The 16,743-nt window shown below is 42.1% G+C and overlaps 1 protein-coding gene across 3 annotated transcripts in view; it reads right to left on the minus strand.

The window, feature by feature from the left end:
* dpy19l3 (dpy-19 like C-mannosyltransferase 3) overlaps positions 1-16,743 on the minus strand; it is a 40,183-nt gene that overhangs the window by 14,399 nt on the left and 9,041 nt on the right. For all 3 annotated transcript variants that reach the window (XM_020054430.3, XM_010891400.4, XM_034295230.1), the window contains 13 exons: positions 16,373-16,463; positions 15,236-15,357; positions 14,853-14,998; positions 11,477-11,600; positions 11,208-11,342; positions 10,611-10,742; positions 10,134-10,235; positions 9,732-9,805; positions 9,298-9,456; positions 8,240-8,371; positions 7,778-7,889; positions 7,430-7,486; positions 7,112-7,194 (listed from right to left, as the gene is read on the minus strand). In XM_020054430.3, the coding sequence (XP_019909989.2) occupies positions 7,112-7,194; positions 7,430-7,486; positions 7,778-7,889; positions 8,240-8,371; positions 9,298-9,456; positions 9,732-9,805; positions 10,134-10,235; positions 10,611-10,742; positions 11,208-11,342; positions 11,477-11,600; positions 14,853-14,998; positions 15,236-15,357; positions 16,373-16,463 (1,469 nt within the window). The remainder of the gene's footprint in view (positions 1-7,111; positions 7,195-7,429; positions 7,487-7,777; positions 7,890-8,239; positions 8,372-9,297; positions 9,457-9,731; positions 9,806-10,133; positions 10,236-10,610; positions 10,743-11,207; positions 11,343-11,476; positions 11,601-14,852; positions 14,999-15,235; positions 15,358-16,372; positions 16,464-16,743) is intronic.

Here is a 16,743-nt window from a genome sequence, read left to right on the forward strand (position 1 = left end):
CTCGAGTCTGACTCAAGTCACAATTTTCAGGACTTGTGACTTGCTTGATTAAAGTATGAAAATGACTTGACTTGACTTTGACTTGAGAACAAGTTACTTGAGACTTGACTTGAAGTGGAAGACTCGACAATGACTTGAACTTATAATAAACAAACAGCAATAAAATTATTTTATATGTTGTGACATCAGCACCACTAATCAGCGTATGTGCCTTTAACGCTGCACAATTCAAGCCGCGCCAAACATGGCAGACAGTAACGTTAGTCGAGCTCCACAAATAGTATCGTTTGGATACAAGGACTTTGAACTGGACCGTGTGAATAAAAAAACATTTGCCAGATGCAAAATATGCAACACAAGAGTATCTGACACGACAACAACAATTTCATTCGTCATTTTAAGAACCACAAGGAAAGGTAAGAAAGTAATCTCTTTATATTCAGTTTCACTACTAAGATCTATAACGATTAAGTTACTAATGTAATGAATTAATATTTTGTTTGTCATAATTTGGCCTTGGTTGCATATTATGTTTGTTTTTTTTCTTGTTAGAAATGTGCCTATTATCATTACTGAATACGTCTGGTAAATAGATGTAAGGGAATTTGACTATAACAGTGGCATAGCCTGAAATTTAATGTTGATGGGCATCTTCGAATGAGCGGGCATGTATATTATTACACGTAGGCTATAATGTCTGTATTAAATGTGCGCATTTTCAAGTGTTTGTGGACTGCGTGTGGAAACTAAAAAGCATTGTGCTTACACCATAACAGTTAACATTACTGCACGAAAGGCTAACATGGAGGCGCCGATGTGATTATACTAGCACCTAAACATTTCGAATAGTTTTTTTTTTTTTACTTATACAGACAAGAATAATTACAGCGTAATTACATATTAGGCAGTTTTTCAGTCACAATAATTAGTTTATAAGGTTGTTATTATTAGCCCTTATTACATGGATTGGCTGAATTCCAGTGCAGAATGCGTGTTATTTCTTGATAACAGACCGTTGCCATGAAAAACATTGCGTTGCTATGGACGCAGCAGGATTCTAACCAGAGACGGAACGGACTATTTTCTTTAGAGGAAGCAATACAATCGTTTTTAAATCAATAAATTCCTTTTGAAATCAATATTTTGTGTCAAATTATTGATTTATTTGGTAGGTAGCCATGTAATAAGCGGGATAAGGTATAGCGAGGCGTTTTTTTATAGCGAATACAAACCTTTCAGGCTGATTCCCTCCGCTTCGTCCCCCCAAAAAATTGTACCGCGGAGGTGAAAAATATTTGATTTTGAAATCGAGCTTCGCACCAAGCGCACGTCAGAAACAGGACAATGTGTGTTCATCTCTTTAGTACTGTGACTTGACTTGAAACTTATAAGGACTCGACTTGACTTGCTTGATTTTTCTGAACTGTGACTTGAGACTTGACGGTTAAGACTTGAGACTTGCTTGGACTTGACCATGTGTGACTTGTCCCCATCTCTGATGTATGCTGTACATTAGTCTTTCGCCTTCCATCCTTCTTAGGTGATCCAAAGCACCTAAAGATCCATGGATCATCGTTCATTCTGGTGAACGAGATTATAAAATATGAAAGAGCCATGGATCACCGTTCATTTCGTTCATCGTTCCTTCCGATTAATGAGATTCGAAGATCCTACTGAGAAGAATCTGGATTCATCAAAAAGATTTGTTCAAAAGAATGAATCGTTCGTGAACGACCCATCGCTAAGGAGCCATAAGCTAACGTTAGCAAGGCCAAAGAAAAAGTCGAACTCTAAGTTAGCGTTTTTATTGGAACTGGTCATTTAATTAAAACAAATATTTTTATCGGAACATCATTCTCTTTCGGTCATTAAATCTGACTACAGTAGGCATCTGGCTAAAACATTAACACCATTGCAGTAGCTGTCGGGCAAAAACATTGCCACAATGCAACCAAAACTAGGAGCACAGAAATGGAAGGACAAATCTAAAAGAGAATGTGAAAATATGTGTAGCAGTTAAGTAATGGCTGATTGTGACTACGTAGGTATATGTGAAATAGCCTAATAAATTATCTGTGTTGAAAACAAAGTGATTTGAACGTGGTCTAGGTATGAATTAAAACATTATAGAATAAAATGTTTCTGACCAGTTTTTTGGACAGTAATATCATTACTATTTATTTATTTTTTGGGCTGTGGTTTGAGTCCTAAATGTTCAATTATGTTCCGGGCCCTTGGATACCTGTCTGCATCCCTGACACCCCTGATCTTAATGTATTCTCCATAGGTTGCTGTTTTTTGATACCCTGCTGATTTTGTATGTTTGCCCACTGACAAAGAAATGATCAGTTTATAATTTAAATGGTAGGTTTATTTGAACAGTGAGAGACAGACAAATGCATGTAAAATGTTATAAATTGATTTGCATTTTAATGAGTGAAGTAAGTATTCGACCCCTCTGCAAAACATGACTTGGTGCTTGGTGGCAAAACCCTTGTTGGCAATCACAGAGGTCAGACGTTACTTGTAGTTGGCCACCAGGTTTGCACACATCTCAGGAGGGATTTTGTCCCACTCCTCTTTGCAGATCTCCTCCAAATCATTAAGGTTTCGAGGCTGACGTTTGGCAACTCAAACCGTCAGCTCCCTCCACAGATTTTCTATGGGATTAAGGTCTGGAGACTGGCTAGGCCACTCCAGGACAGTGGGGATGGTGTTCTTGGGGTCATAGGCACCATTCCTCCTCCACCCAAACACAGCGAGTTGAGTAGATGCCAAAGAGCTCAATTTTGGTCTCATCTGAACAAAACACTTTCACCCAGTTTCCCTCTGAATCCCAGCTGCCTTGAGATCATTGACAAGATCCTCCTGTGTAGTCCTGGTCAGATTCCCCACAGTTCTCATGGTCATTGCAACTCCACAAGGTGAGATCTTGCATGGAGCCCCAGACAGAGGGAGATTGACAGTTATTTTGTATTTCTTCCATTTGCGAATTACCCCACCAACTGTTGTCACTTTCTCACCAAGCTGCTTGGCGATGGTCTTGTAGCCCATTCCAGCCTTGTGTAGGTCTACAATCTTGTCCCTGACATCCTTGCACAGCTCTTTGGTCTTGGCCATGGGGGAGAGTTTGGAATCTGATTGATTGATTGCTTCTGTGGACCGGTGTCTTTTATACAGGTAACAAACTGAGATTAGGAGCACTGCTTTTAAGAGTGTGCTCCTAATCTCATCTTGTTACATGTATAAAAGACACCTGGGAGCCAGACCTCTTTCTGATTGAGAGGGGATCAAATACTTATTTCACTCATTAAAAAGGGAATCAATTTATAAAAATGTTGACATGTGTTTCTCTGGATTTTTGTGTTGTTATTCTGTCTCTCATGGTTCAAATAAACCTACCATTAAAATTATAGACTGATCATTTCTTTGTCAGTGGGCAAACATACAAAATCAGCAGGGGATGAAATTTTTTTTTTTCCTCACTGTATGTGGTACCATTGGGTTGCATTACATGAAGCATCATTGCTGGCGATGCAAATTGGCCAGCATCAACGGAGAATCATTGTCATCCGGGTAAATTAAAAAGAAGTTGGGGAAGGCAGCAAAGACCCATTATAGAGACATTTGTATTGGACACTGCAGATATTCTTTAGTAAGTATCATCAAGTTATTTTACAATAGCCATTCTATTAGACTACACCCACAGCCCCACTTTCAGCTTTTCTACAAGAATAATGTGACATTTAAAAGTTTCATGGAGACAAACAACTTCAAGGACAGGCTTTTGAAAGGTCTGAGCCTTCTAAGGCTGCTGGGAACGTATAGTTCTCAGACAAATAAAACATGTTTATCTTTTCTATTTTTTTCCCCGCAAAGGCCTCTTTCTCAAGGTGTTCCAGGATGACGACTCAAGGCAGGGACAATGCCTAAATGGAGGAGGTTCTATTGGTACAGCCCACCAAGTATACCTCCAGGAAAAGACGTTTTATTAACAACGCCTGACCTTGGGACTTTTTTATCTCATAACAACCATCTCTACTCATGGTCACAGTGACTCATTCTACACCCGTACATGTCAGAGATGCCCTCTAACCTCAGAAACCAGGAGGTCATTTTTAAAATCTAAAACGAGCCAAAACTCAATATGATAGTGTAACAACCATTTGGTTTTACAGAGGGAATGGGGGAGAGAGACTGATAGAGATTTAACTCAAGCACATTAATTTTGAATGGTTGGTGGTGATTCTTGATAACAGCTGGGGAATCAGGTAATTTCAAGCAGAAACAAAAAGCACACAGTGTGAAAAGAACCACCTGTAAAGTTCCACAAATCAATTAGAATGTCAAGAACGGCACAAAAGAGCATAAGCGAAAGATAGTTTTGTTCTCTCTCGCTTGTTAAAAATAAGTCAAGGCTGCGACAGTCGAGCTGTTAAAATGCAATAAATAATTGTCATTCTGTATAAATACAATGCTTGATCATTATCATTTCACACGGGCACACACACTGCAAATTAAGTAATTCAATCCTGTGTTATATTGTTCAATTGACTACTCCCTAGTTAAGAAGCCATTGCGGTATCTAGATTTGAAAATATACTCAAATACCCAGGTTAACTCTATAACAAATCATAGCAAGTGCCTTTTACAGCACCTATTATTACCACCTCTGTTCCAAACGCCACGCTGATGCGCCATTTAAAACCGAGGGATTGAAAAGCGAGATGCCCCCGCTAGAAACATTAGCAGCTTGCTGGGCTAATCACCAGCCCCTCCCGCACTAGATATGATGGGACTGGCCTCTGACCTGCTCTTCCGGGTCGCCTCCTGTCGCTATGGGAGTTTTTCTTTAATTACTGCATATTCAAGAGGGATTCCTCAGAACTCAGCTGATCTACATTTAATTTCAGATTTATATTCCGGTATGTAAATGCTGGCCCGCCGCCCCGGTGACATTATAAAAATTGATTAATGCCGTTAATAGTTGGTGGAGGAGGACATGGGTGGTGACTAAGCGTGAAATTGGTATGCATGCCTGTGTCTGAGTGTTAGTTATGCTACACACAGAGGTAGGACTACGCGAGGCGGTAAATGAACGCCGCCATACACCTGTTGATGCATGCCCTCTTGAAACCGGCAGTGCCGCGGGCTGGGACAAAAAGTGCCGACAGAGACGTTTTTAGCATTTGTGAATCCAAACGGGCAAGGGAGATGACGGCCTGCTAACTGTTTACGGCGTCAAGAGAAATGGCAGGCAGTGGCAGCGGAGGGGCATGCCAACCGCTAGGAGATGCTGTCGGCTGTGATTTGTTGCTGAAGGCCCGCGAACGAGAGCGATGAAGATGGGACAGTCACATCCATCCTCACTTATCCTGCAGCTCTTCTCGTGCTATGTGCTCTGCTCGCAGCCAGATGGAGAAGATGGATCAATGCAGATACTGGCTGCTACACCGACCTGTTACATCAAACGGCCACAAGAATGACTAATTCCACTGCCACGTTCGAGTTCGGTGACTTAGTGGAGGGTGAATGATGATCGATCGACTGGCTGATCGGTTGAAGGGGAGAGTTTGCTAAGATGTCATTATAATGCAATTTCACAGTGGGCAAAGTAAGAAAAGCGTTTTGCAGGATGGAATACACGGTTTAATCGAGAGAACGCATACACTGTTACTGAGATCCGAATAAGGCAATGTATAATAGGGGGAAACCGCGGCTCATTTGGAAAAATTACAAGTAAAAGGCAAACTGACAGAACGACAATTAGAGGTAGCGAAAGTACAGAACAAGTGTCAGAAACATTAAAAAGCCTACTTTTGCCGCGTGAAAACATATTGAACAGAAAGTACAGCTACTCTTACAGCTATAGAACTTTCCCTGGGAAAACAAAAGCTTAATTTGACTTCATTAATCAAAAACAAGTCTCCTCCGAATCAAAGAATGGCGCTGCAATATTAACCAACGAACAAAAGGGGGGAAATTAATTGCAAGGCAGCCAATGCTCTAAATAAAAAAGATGTCTGGTGATGGTGCTTCACAATGCTGTCAAAACCAGTAATGACAAGACAGCAACCCAACTTTAAAGGGAACCAGCAGACTTGGAGAAGGCAGTATTGAGAAATGATCAATTCCATTCACAATGGTGAATCTCACAGACTTCTGAATGTGCATTTCACAGGAGGATGCTGGAGGGACTCACAATTACAGAATCAGCTGGAACTGGGGGAAACAAAGTAACAGTCAGCAAACCCACTTCAGTCTGGGCTGGCAGGAGACCAACCAGGAGGTCAATACATTTGTTGAGAGATCTGCATCAGTACATCATTATTTTGGAGCTGGAAATAGTCATTCTTCTTCGTCCCACAATAGTTTCTGGTGTGTTGATTAAATATTTTCTTCAGATTTGTTACAAAGTACTTGAATTTAGCAACTGCCTACAAGTACATGGTTATGTTCAAACATTCACTAAAATGATTACAATAAACCAATGAGTACTTGATTTAAATACTTTGAATGAGACAGAAATATATGTTCCAAACCCCCCTCCTCTCTCTTGGTTTTGAATCTGTCATAATCTATGTGAAACAAGAGGAGCTTTGCTATGCCGGAGTCTCATGAAACACGATCCCAGCTTAACTCTTTCATCTTAAATGTAATTAGCGCATAGCAAGAAGCTTAATTCACTAGCACCGGTGAAGGTAACTGTACGCTAATCCACCGAGCAAATTGGATTTTCTCCGGAGGCAGAGAACCTGTGTCATTTCCACATAGTGAGTTTCTCTTAAGACCTGTCCTTCCCACTTAGTTCCTCTCCAACCAAAGGAGTCAACGCCAAATTTGCCTCTGCCTCCAACAGTGCTGGGGCCGATTGGCTTAATAAAACCATTCCACAAGGGGACTGCACCGCGGGCTGAACCGCTGGATCCCCACTGGGAGCTCCGTCCATGCTTTATTCATGGGCCGCAGCTCGCCAAATCTACATTTCACATAAACACAGGGAGTCACGGACAGTGATGGTGGAACGTGATCTGTGGAACCAAGCTAACCTGATGTTTGTTTGTTTGAGGTGTGTGGGTGCATACGAGACCAGAAAGCCCGAAGATTTTACCTAATCCAAGTCATCAGCTCAACAGTGTCGGGGTCGTAGAATTCTCTCAGCTCTGAAACTTCTGCCATGAGTTTGGGCCAGAACTATAGAGAACAAAGCAGAAAAAATTGTACACTCAAGTCAGTTCAAAATTATCATCCAAAAATAAAACAAACACATCCAATCGCATGCCTGAGTGCCTGCCAAGTCCTCATAACTGTTATCAAAGTGACAAGAGGACAGAGCCAAAGTCCTTAACACAATGCTTGCAGATTCACATTTTTCAACTATTGACTTTGTTCATTTATGTATGTGAGAAAAAGATGCAAATTGTCTCACCTTGTAATATAGAAAGCCCAGAATGACAAGTGGAACCATGTACCTGATTAGCCTCAGCTGTAAAATTAGAAAGAAACCCATTTCAAGTGAGAACAGGGCCAATAAGCAGGGAGAACATCACTATCTGTTGTGCCATTTTGGTTTATCATGAGGTGTCTGGGTTAGTTGGTTGTTACCATATTGCCACCTGGTGGACAACACTGTAATTGTTCAGCAGGATGGAGGTACTACCATTTCTATTGGCTCATTAGAGGAACTAGGTCATAGCATGGTGGGAAGCAGGATAAGCTAACAGGAGATGTATTAACTCTTATGTGAAATAAACATATTGTGCTTTGACCACTTTACCTTCATTTTAGTGTTACAGCGGATCATGTTTAAGAAGAGGGACCACAGCTCCTTGCCACACACGCCATAGGAAGCAAATACACACATATGGCCAGTCCAAAGATATTTCATTCTGGTGAGAAGGGAAAAAGCAGCGGTTGTAGCAGATCTGAACTTCCTCATTTCAACTTTCTTTAAAAACTTTAACTAAAATTGACTTTGCGTTATAATGATATTATCAGCGTCGCTCTCCTTGTATTACAGGCCGGCAAAATAAACATCACGAATTGGAAATGGTGTGTAATCAAAAAATTAGGCAGATAAGAAAAGAGCCGTTCGGAGAGAGAGCAAGAGAAATAAAGAAAGGAATAGAGGGACAGACAGATGGGTAGATTAAGCCGAAAGTACAGATAAAGAAAATAGAGGTTGGTTATTCCCGACCTTTCTGTTGAGATAGCATCTTGAACAAGCAGTGAAGCTCACCTCATGGTGCTGAGCGCAAGGAGCCCGAAGAAGACGGTGTGTAACAGATTGTATGCGACATCTGACCGTATACAGGTCGGCCGCTCCTCGCATACGCCTTTCGGCAGCAGCTGCCCGCCCGCCGCTGATTCACTGGGAATGGGGAAAACACTGATGCATAATATATGGAGGAGAGGGCAGGTGGCGTTACGCAGATTATTCGGCTCTCCTTCAAAAGGTTAACTGGAGTATCTGAAATGAGCCTTTAATGATGAGCTTATTGGAGGGTTGAGTGCCTGGGGACCTAGACTGGGTTCTGATAACTGGAATGACAGCAGACCAAGACACTGAATCCCTCTATCTCTCGCCCTCCCTTTTTCCCTCTTTCTCTGTCATTGGAAAGAAAGAGAGAAACTGGGAAAGCACCAGAAACATGACTCAGTAACCCGTTAATGTACCTGCTAAAACTGTGGTCTTGTCGACTAGGGTTCGATTCCTGTGTCCGACAGCCCCACCTGCCCCGACGTCTGTTGCTAAATCCGTGGTTGACAAACGGTCAGTAGCGGCCATCGCCAGGTTTGTCTCCGAGGCGTTTCTAGTCTTGCACCGGACATTCATATCAAGTGTCTACCGCTAGCCAATCGGATTGTTTAACTAACAGTGTTTGCGCATCATCCTGGTGCGCATATGGAAGCTCACATAGTAGTTTGAAAACGTGCACCATCAGCATAGCAAAAATAAAGCAAGCAGGTTACTTCGATGTTTCATTAATAAATAAGCCTTACAAAAAGGAGAGCTCCTAAGGCCTGCTAATTATTCATAAGAATTGTTCTTTAATATCTTTGATATCAGAGCTAGGCTTTAGGCAGGCATGACAGATGGTCAAGATGTTGAAGTAGAATAATAACCCGACAAAAATGTGGACACGCAATATGACACATGGGACTGAGGCTGATGTAGGCATGGGAGCCAGGAAGCTATAAGCTCTGGGACATGACTCGACTATTTCTGGAGTGTGTCTGAACATCGTTCACTGTCCACAGACAAAGGACACAGGTGGGTGGGGAGATCAGGCCTACCAGAGGTTGGCCAGCGCCACCATCATCAGCAATGCCAAGAGAACAGCCACCGTGACCAGATACGGGTACGCCAGCAGAGTTTCAGCCAAGCGCTCAAACGTGTTCAAGGGAAGCAGCCCGAAAGCCTCCTCGCACAGGTACAGGCTGGCATCGAAATCTCTGAAAGAGAGGAGAGGGTGGAGGTGGGGGAGTTGCAACCATACACCGTGGCTTTGATTATTAACGTGGTGGTCGGTTCATCCAGTTTGGTTGGACGCTAAATCTGAAATACTACAGCACATTTCCTCTGGGTGTATGAATCACATTTAATATGCGATCAATGGACAGGGTTTAACATCTCAGGACTATACCATAGGCAGGCCGATGAATTAATTATTCCTCAAGTATCAGTTGGTGAATCATTGAAACGTTGTGCGGCAACTCGGAGTGCATACCTTGTAGGTCCCAAGCCAAACTTGGACTTTATGAATTTGAAGATGTGTTCATCCGAGCGCAGCTGCAGAGCTCTCTGTCCGAGCAAGAACACATACAGAGAAAGGAGATACAATCAGGTTGTCTCTTAAGCCTCAACAAGAAACAGCCAAAAGCAGAAACATAACATTCCTTAGATTCAAGTTAACATAATGCACTTCCTAAAAAAAACATTGTTTCTGCTGCACAAGTTTCAATTGTACAGTGGTTTTATAACAGCTGCGGATGTGTTTCAGAGGGCTGCTACAGAGCCCAGCTAGGCTTTCTCTAGGCTTCGCAGCTGCTTGTAAAACACAGCAGATATCTTATTCATCCCGGGTGACGGGAGAGGAGGCGGGGGATGTAGTACAAGTCTCAGGGCTCACCTTGGCTAAATAATTAATAGTGAATGTTAGTGTGAGTACGAGGAAGGTGTGGAGGAGTAGCTTTCCCAGGCGCGCTGCAAGACCTCCGCTCTTCAGACCTTTCTGAACAGAACACAAGGCAGAAAGAAAAAGTTTCAGCCACGCAAACATGAATGTGGAGCTAGGAGATATGGACAAAAGGCTTATTTTCCATAAAATGTCTGAATTGATGTGATGCCGTTGAACAGAACAGTCCATTTATAAAGTGAACGCTTTTTTTCCCTTAAAATGTCTACTATTAGTTTGATGGTTATAGCCATCATTTGTGCCCTTTAACCCTAACTCGGAAAGGCAAACAATGTATATTTCAATCCATTCTTCACATTTCTTCAATATAAGTAACAATATTAGCAAAAATTATCTTAAGTGATACAGTAAGTGTCTTCAGGTGGAACCGTATAGTTAATCATTCTAGCTCCAGGACACATTTGGGCTCACCTGGAAGTGCTTGACAAAGAGAGCGGCCACGATGAAGCTGAGAACAAGCGAGCCCAGGATCATAGAGTTACAGAACTGCAGGAGCCACACGGAAAGCAGGCCGCTGACCTGAACCAGGTACAGACAGGTCACCTGGGAGGAGAGAGGAGGAGAGAGGAGGAGGTGTCAGAAGAGGAACACTATCAACACACATCCACGACTTGTGACCTAACCTTTGACCTGAAGCTTCATGTCCGCATCTCGGCTCATACTTAACCAAAGCCTCAAGCTTGATTGATTTACCATCCACAGTGAACACAAGCTCATTCAACATCTGGGAATTTGGTCCAGGCCAAAGCGTGGGTTTGAATCCGGCGTACTAGTCTTCTCATATATTCCCCATGCACTGACTCCGATCAATAAAGCTTGAGAATGCCTTAAAGTATATTTTAAAAATAACACAGAGCAGTCTGGTAATTTTCCATTTGAAAATGTACATGTACGCGTCAGTAGTCTGTGTTGGATGTCAGCATAGAGACGCTTCAGAAACAGAAGAGTACAATGTGCGGAATAGGTTTGAATGCATGTGTGGTATTAAAGAACAACGCCGTCTCAGACCTGCTCCGTAGAGATGAGGTCCACAGCGTCCAGGCTGAAGACGACGAGAGCCTGTATCAGCAGGATGAACTGATTGAACTGCCAGGTCAGGCAGAACAGGAACGTGGCCAGGAACATCAGCCACACCACAACCTTCTGCTCAGAGACCATTTGAGACAACGACACAGGTCCATTTTCAATAAGACCAGATCAGAACTTGAATAATCAATAATTTCAACTGGTTTTCCCATCCCTCTACTGCAGGCGGGCGCTACGAGAAGAGGAACTACCTGCTGGATGGTGTTGAGGTGAGGCCTCAGATAACAGGTGATGGCAGCGACTTGGAGAGCAAAGAAGGGTAAGGACCAATTCTCCCTGAGGGAGATGGTGAACTCCACACGCGTCGTGTCCACTCTGAAACAGTCACACAAACACACAGGAACCACTCAGACAGCGGCCATTTTGTCGTCGTGTCAGACCAAACATTTAACTGAGACGTCTAGAATTGGCCTTGCGACAGTCTGCAGTAAAACAGTGTGAGTAATGGGCGTCAGTGTTTTACTGCTCTGTTGTGGAGCCCTGCATCAGGTCGATGGTTTCCCCGCGGACGACCAGCCCAAAGAAATCAGCAGGCGGGTGAAATAAAAACCTTCTTTCAACCCGCGGATCCGCTTGCAGTTCAGAACAACCGTATTGTGGAGGGGAGGGAAACCATTTTAATCGAGATCTTTTATTGTTTTTACCAAACCAACGGCTTGTTGCTTGGAGTTGTGTTGCCAAATCCATTATGTGAGTGTTGACACAGACTGAGGCCACCAGCCATACACTCCAAGCTAGTAAGAGAATGGGGCACGCATCGCTCCAGAACTGACATGGTGCATTCCTAATCTACTGTATTCACGTGCGGAGCTTATGTTCCTTCCCGCCACGAGACAACACATTGCCAGTTACATATTTTGACTGCTGGCTCATGCAAATCCTGCTTACATAACAGGAGAAACAAAAAGAAAGGTTGTGATGGTGGAATACACTCTTATAGAAACAGGTGCTGCGTGATTGAAATCGCCGGTTTGGAAGGTTTTGATGGTTCTGGTAGTTTATTTTTAAGTTAAATTTTTAATCACTTGAATAGGCATCATTTGGCAAGAGGAGAAAGTGTGTATTGACATGAACATACTGAGCTCTAACAGAATTCTCCATAGTCCTACACTACTCACCTTTAATTGGTCATAATCAGCACAGATTAGTCTTGTCACAACAAAGTTTTTAGATAAACTGAAAGCTATTTTTGAAACAAGCTGTTAAGAGTTTAATTTCCCTGCAGAGGTGATGCAGTTTGTTTGTTCTTTTTTGGCTCACTCTTCAGACTTATCTGCAAAAGCTAGTCAACTGAGAATATCATGCACTAAAAGGTCTCCCAAGCATAAAACAAAAGACAAAGAAAAACAGAATTCAATGATGAATAGAAAATAAAACAATCTGATACTGGTCCACTGAGATAGACCGCGCATTAAAATGTTTTCTGTGTGTAAAAGAGAATTGAAAGTAAAAATGTATGCGTTGTCATATGAATTTGTTCCATGTTCTTTTTTATGTAGCTGTACATAATTACTGTTGTCGCAGTAAAGCACTCATAAAGCACAAAACATTTTTTTTTGCTACATTAATTAACTTTAATGTTAACATATACACTCACCTAAAGAATTATTAGGAACACCTGTTCAATCTCTCATTAATGCAATTATCTAATCAACCAATCACATGGCAGTTGCTTCAATGCATTTAGGGGTGGGGTCCTGGTCAAGACAATCTCCTGAACTCCAAACTGAATGTCAGAATGGGAAAGAAAGATGATTTAAGCAATTATGAGCATGGCATGGTTGTTGGTGCCAGACGGGCCGGTCTGAGTATTTCACAATCTGCTCAGTTACTGGGATTTTCACGCACAACCAATTCTAGGGTTTACAAAGAATGGTGTGAAAAGAAAAAAACATCCAGTCCTGTGGGCGAAAATGCCTTGTTGATGCTAGAGGTCAGAGGAGAATGGGCCGACTGATTCAAGTTGATAGAAGAGCAACTTTGACAGAAATAACCACTCGTTACAACCGAGGTATGCAGCAAAGCATTAGTGAAGCCACAACACGCACAACCTTGAGGCGGATGGGCTACAACAGCAGAAGACCCCACCGAAGACTGGAAGAATGTTGCCTGGTCTGATGAGTCTCGATTTCTGTTGAGACATTCAGATGGTAGAGTCAGAATTTAGCGTAAACAGAATGTGAACATGGATCCATCATGCCTTGTTACCATTGTGCAGGCTGGTGGTGGTGGTATAATGGTGTGGGGGATGTTGTCTTGGCACACTTTAGGCCCCTTAGTGTCAATTGGGCATCGTTTAAATGCCACGGCCTACCTGAGCACTGTTTCTGACGATGTCCATCCCTTTATGACCACCATGTACCCATCCTCTGATGGCTACTTCCAGCAGGATAATGCACCATGTCACAAAGCTCGAATCATTTCAAATTGGTTTCTTGAACATGACAATGTTCACTGTACTGAAATGGCCCCCACAGTCACCAGATCTCAACCCAATAGAGCATCTTTGGGATGTGGTGGAACGGGAGCTTCGTGCCCTGGATGTGCATCCCACAAATCTCCATCAACTGCAAGATGCTATCCTATCAATATGGGCCAACATTTCTAAACAATGCTTTCAGCACCTTGTTGAATCAATGCCACGTAGAATTAAGGCAGTTCTGAAGGCGAAAGGGGGTCAAACACAGTATTAGTATGGTGTTCCTAATAATCCTTTAGGTGAGTGTATGTTAAAGACTAATTGTGTTTGCGGCTTATTTATTTATTTACACAGGCTTGTAGAAGACATACAGAATGGCCCCACCTTAATTAATCTTTTCCGACCGATTCTGTCTCCAGAACACTATAGTTGTTTAGGCCTCATTAGATTCTGGGAATTCTTGGTTGAAGATTTATCAAAACAACATTCAATGTCAGCTCAAGGTATTGTTGGTTATAGACTATTGGCTATCTTCAGCATGTCCCCTTGGTAAAAGCACAAGGGGAAATATTTTCTGAAATATTGTTCTCAATGTTTACATTATTGGCCACATAACACTGTGATAATGAGAAGAATGGCCTGTCAATATGTGGAGCAGTGTTAATTTTCAGCTTTTTAGTCATTTGAGCTGTTTTCATTTTTATCAGTGTACTATAATTCTGGACAGCCGGTCAACTGTAGTTGGATGAGACTGTCTGATTTTGCACCGGATGGAAGTAAAAGATGGCCAAAACATCAATTATTTCAGAGGGAAAAAAGAAATGACAGACTAAGTTGCAGCTTATTAAAAAAAAAATCTATGAAATATAGCATATTTTAGGTTACCTCTTACTTAACAATCACTAAGAATTAGATGTCATCTGGTGAATCACAGATCGACTCTCAGAACAATCACTAAGAAATAGATGTCATCTGGTGAATCACAGATCGACTCTCAGAACAATCACTAAGAAATAGATGTAATCTGGCGGATTACGGATCAACTCTCAGAACAATCACTAAGTGGACCCTCAATCTCCTTTAGGCGGATGCCCGACCAGACCCAGGGCTTGCTGAATGAATCGCTGGGCGAGTATGGTAAGATGTACCTATTTAGGATGTACCAGACTCCGCTGAGGACCCCTGCTAGCCAGGATCCGCTCAGCAGCCAACCGATGATGAACAAGGCTATGACATATACAGCCTGGAGAGAAAACACTGTGTAAATGTAGAAATACACTGGCTCCAGGTAGGCCTGAAAGAAATACAGAGAAAAGCATCCAACAATGAGTAAAAGGGAAATTCATTCCCATATTCATCATTTAGAAATACTTGTTAATAGATTACAGCTGGGATGTGTTTTCTATATAAATGTCCCCCCAAAAATAAAAGTATGTTTATTCACTCTCGAACTGTAACACACTGTGATTCTTAATGTCGATTTTGTAAGGAAAACAGAGACAAGGTTCCAAAAAAAGAGATGAAATGTTACCTGGATGGGTAGAACCCGGTAGAGAACCGCCAGGAACACTTCCTGATGGATGTTCATCCGCTGCAACAAATTGATGGTTCTCTTGGATTCAGTGGTATTATCGCTGATGAGCTCTGAAAGACCTGGTCATGTACGCAGAGACAGACACTTAGTATCTCCCTCTGATTGGCGAAACGGGTGGTGGTGCCAAAGAGCAACTCATTCTTAGTACATGATCACTAGGTTTTTGGGCCTAAAATGCTAACACCACGTTTGCGAAACAACGAAACATGATGTTTCACAGTTGGAAATAAACTCTGCTGGGCTGAGCTATAATGCGGGGATAAGACACTCCTAACTTGAGCAGATGGAGTCACGTAAACAAAGTGTGATCCTTCCAGTCTGTTGAACATTAGGCATGACTGAATTACAACACCATTTGGCTTGCGAAAACAGCACCTTGGAAATAGCTACAAGCCTGGCGAGGCTTGCTTTTGATTAGAATCCGGCAAAATGAGAGAGAGAGACATTTTCATGCTTAAATACAACAGCAGTCCATCCTGGGAGCCCCTAGTGAAGGATTTACTGTGGTACAGGTCACAACGCCACTGTGGGAGCTTTATCCTTTTTTAACTAGCTTTGTTCCCATGGTTACAATGGTCCAATTGCACTCCTATTCCATAATGATCAGAGAAGCTAACCAGATTGGACTGAGGGATACGTGTGCTTAGACTTGCTCTTCTATGATTGCCTCGCTATTTAAGGAACTCTATTTAAGCAAATGCTGGATAATAAGAATGCAGGGAATTGATTTAATGGAGGGAAAACATTACTGGAGTTTCCAAGTGAAGGCAATGTTTGAAAAGTGGACAGATTCACTTGAAGGGCATTGAGTGCTGAAAGAGCACTTGTACCCATAAAAGGTTTAGACTTTTTTCCACCCCTTAAGATGACCTCTAGAAAAAACAATGATGTGTAGAAGAGTGTGTGTGTGTGTGTGTTTGTGTGTGTGTGCGTGCGTGTTTGTGTGTGTAATCCAGATCTGTGTGTACTTGTAAGGACCAGATGTTCGAACAAAGATAGTAAAATTAGACACTTAGGTCCCCACAAATCGGTTCCCTTTTATGAAGACCAAGAGAGGATGCGGTCATACCATACCTTGCTGAAAGGAGGGAGCCCTCAACATCTGTTTATAGTAGGAGTAGTAGAGACCACATTCAGTCCGAAAGGAGATTTCACGTTCAACTTCCTGAAATATAAGTAGGGATAGAAAGGCAATATACATGTTTTTTGAGAGGATATTTCAGACGCTTGCAAAAAAATGTTGTATGAACATGGGAATACATGAATGCGTCACCTAATTCCAGTGCCTATTTCTCTTTCAGAAGATGAAGCAGTTGATATTATGCCATTTAAATGAGAAATTGGCATATATATCAGTTAAGAAATGTGTGCATAGAGTATTTTTTTCTCAAATGAGATTGACTTTCCCCTGTAATTAAAGCCAATATTCGGCTAACCCAGCACAA

The sequence above is a fragment of the Esox lucius genome, chromosome 2 (assembly GCF_011004845.1).
Source record: "Esox lucius isolate fEsoLuc1 chromosome 2, fEsoLuc1.pri, whole genome shotgun sequence".
NCBI classification, from domain to species: domain Eukaryota; kingdom Metazoa; phylum Chordata; class Actinopteri; order Esociformes; family Esocidae; genus Esox; species Esox lucius.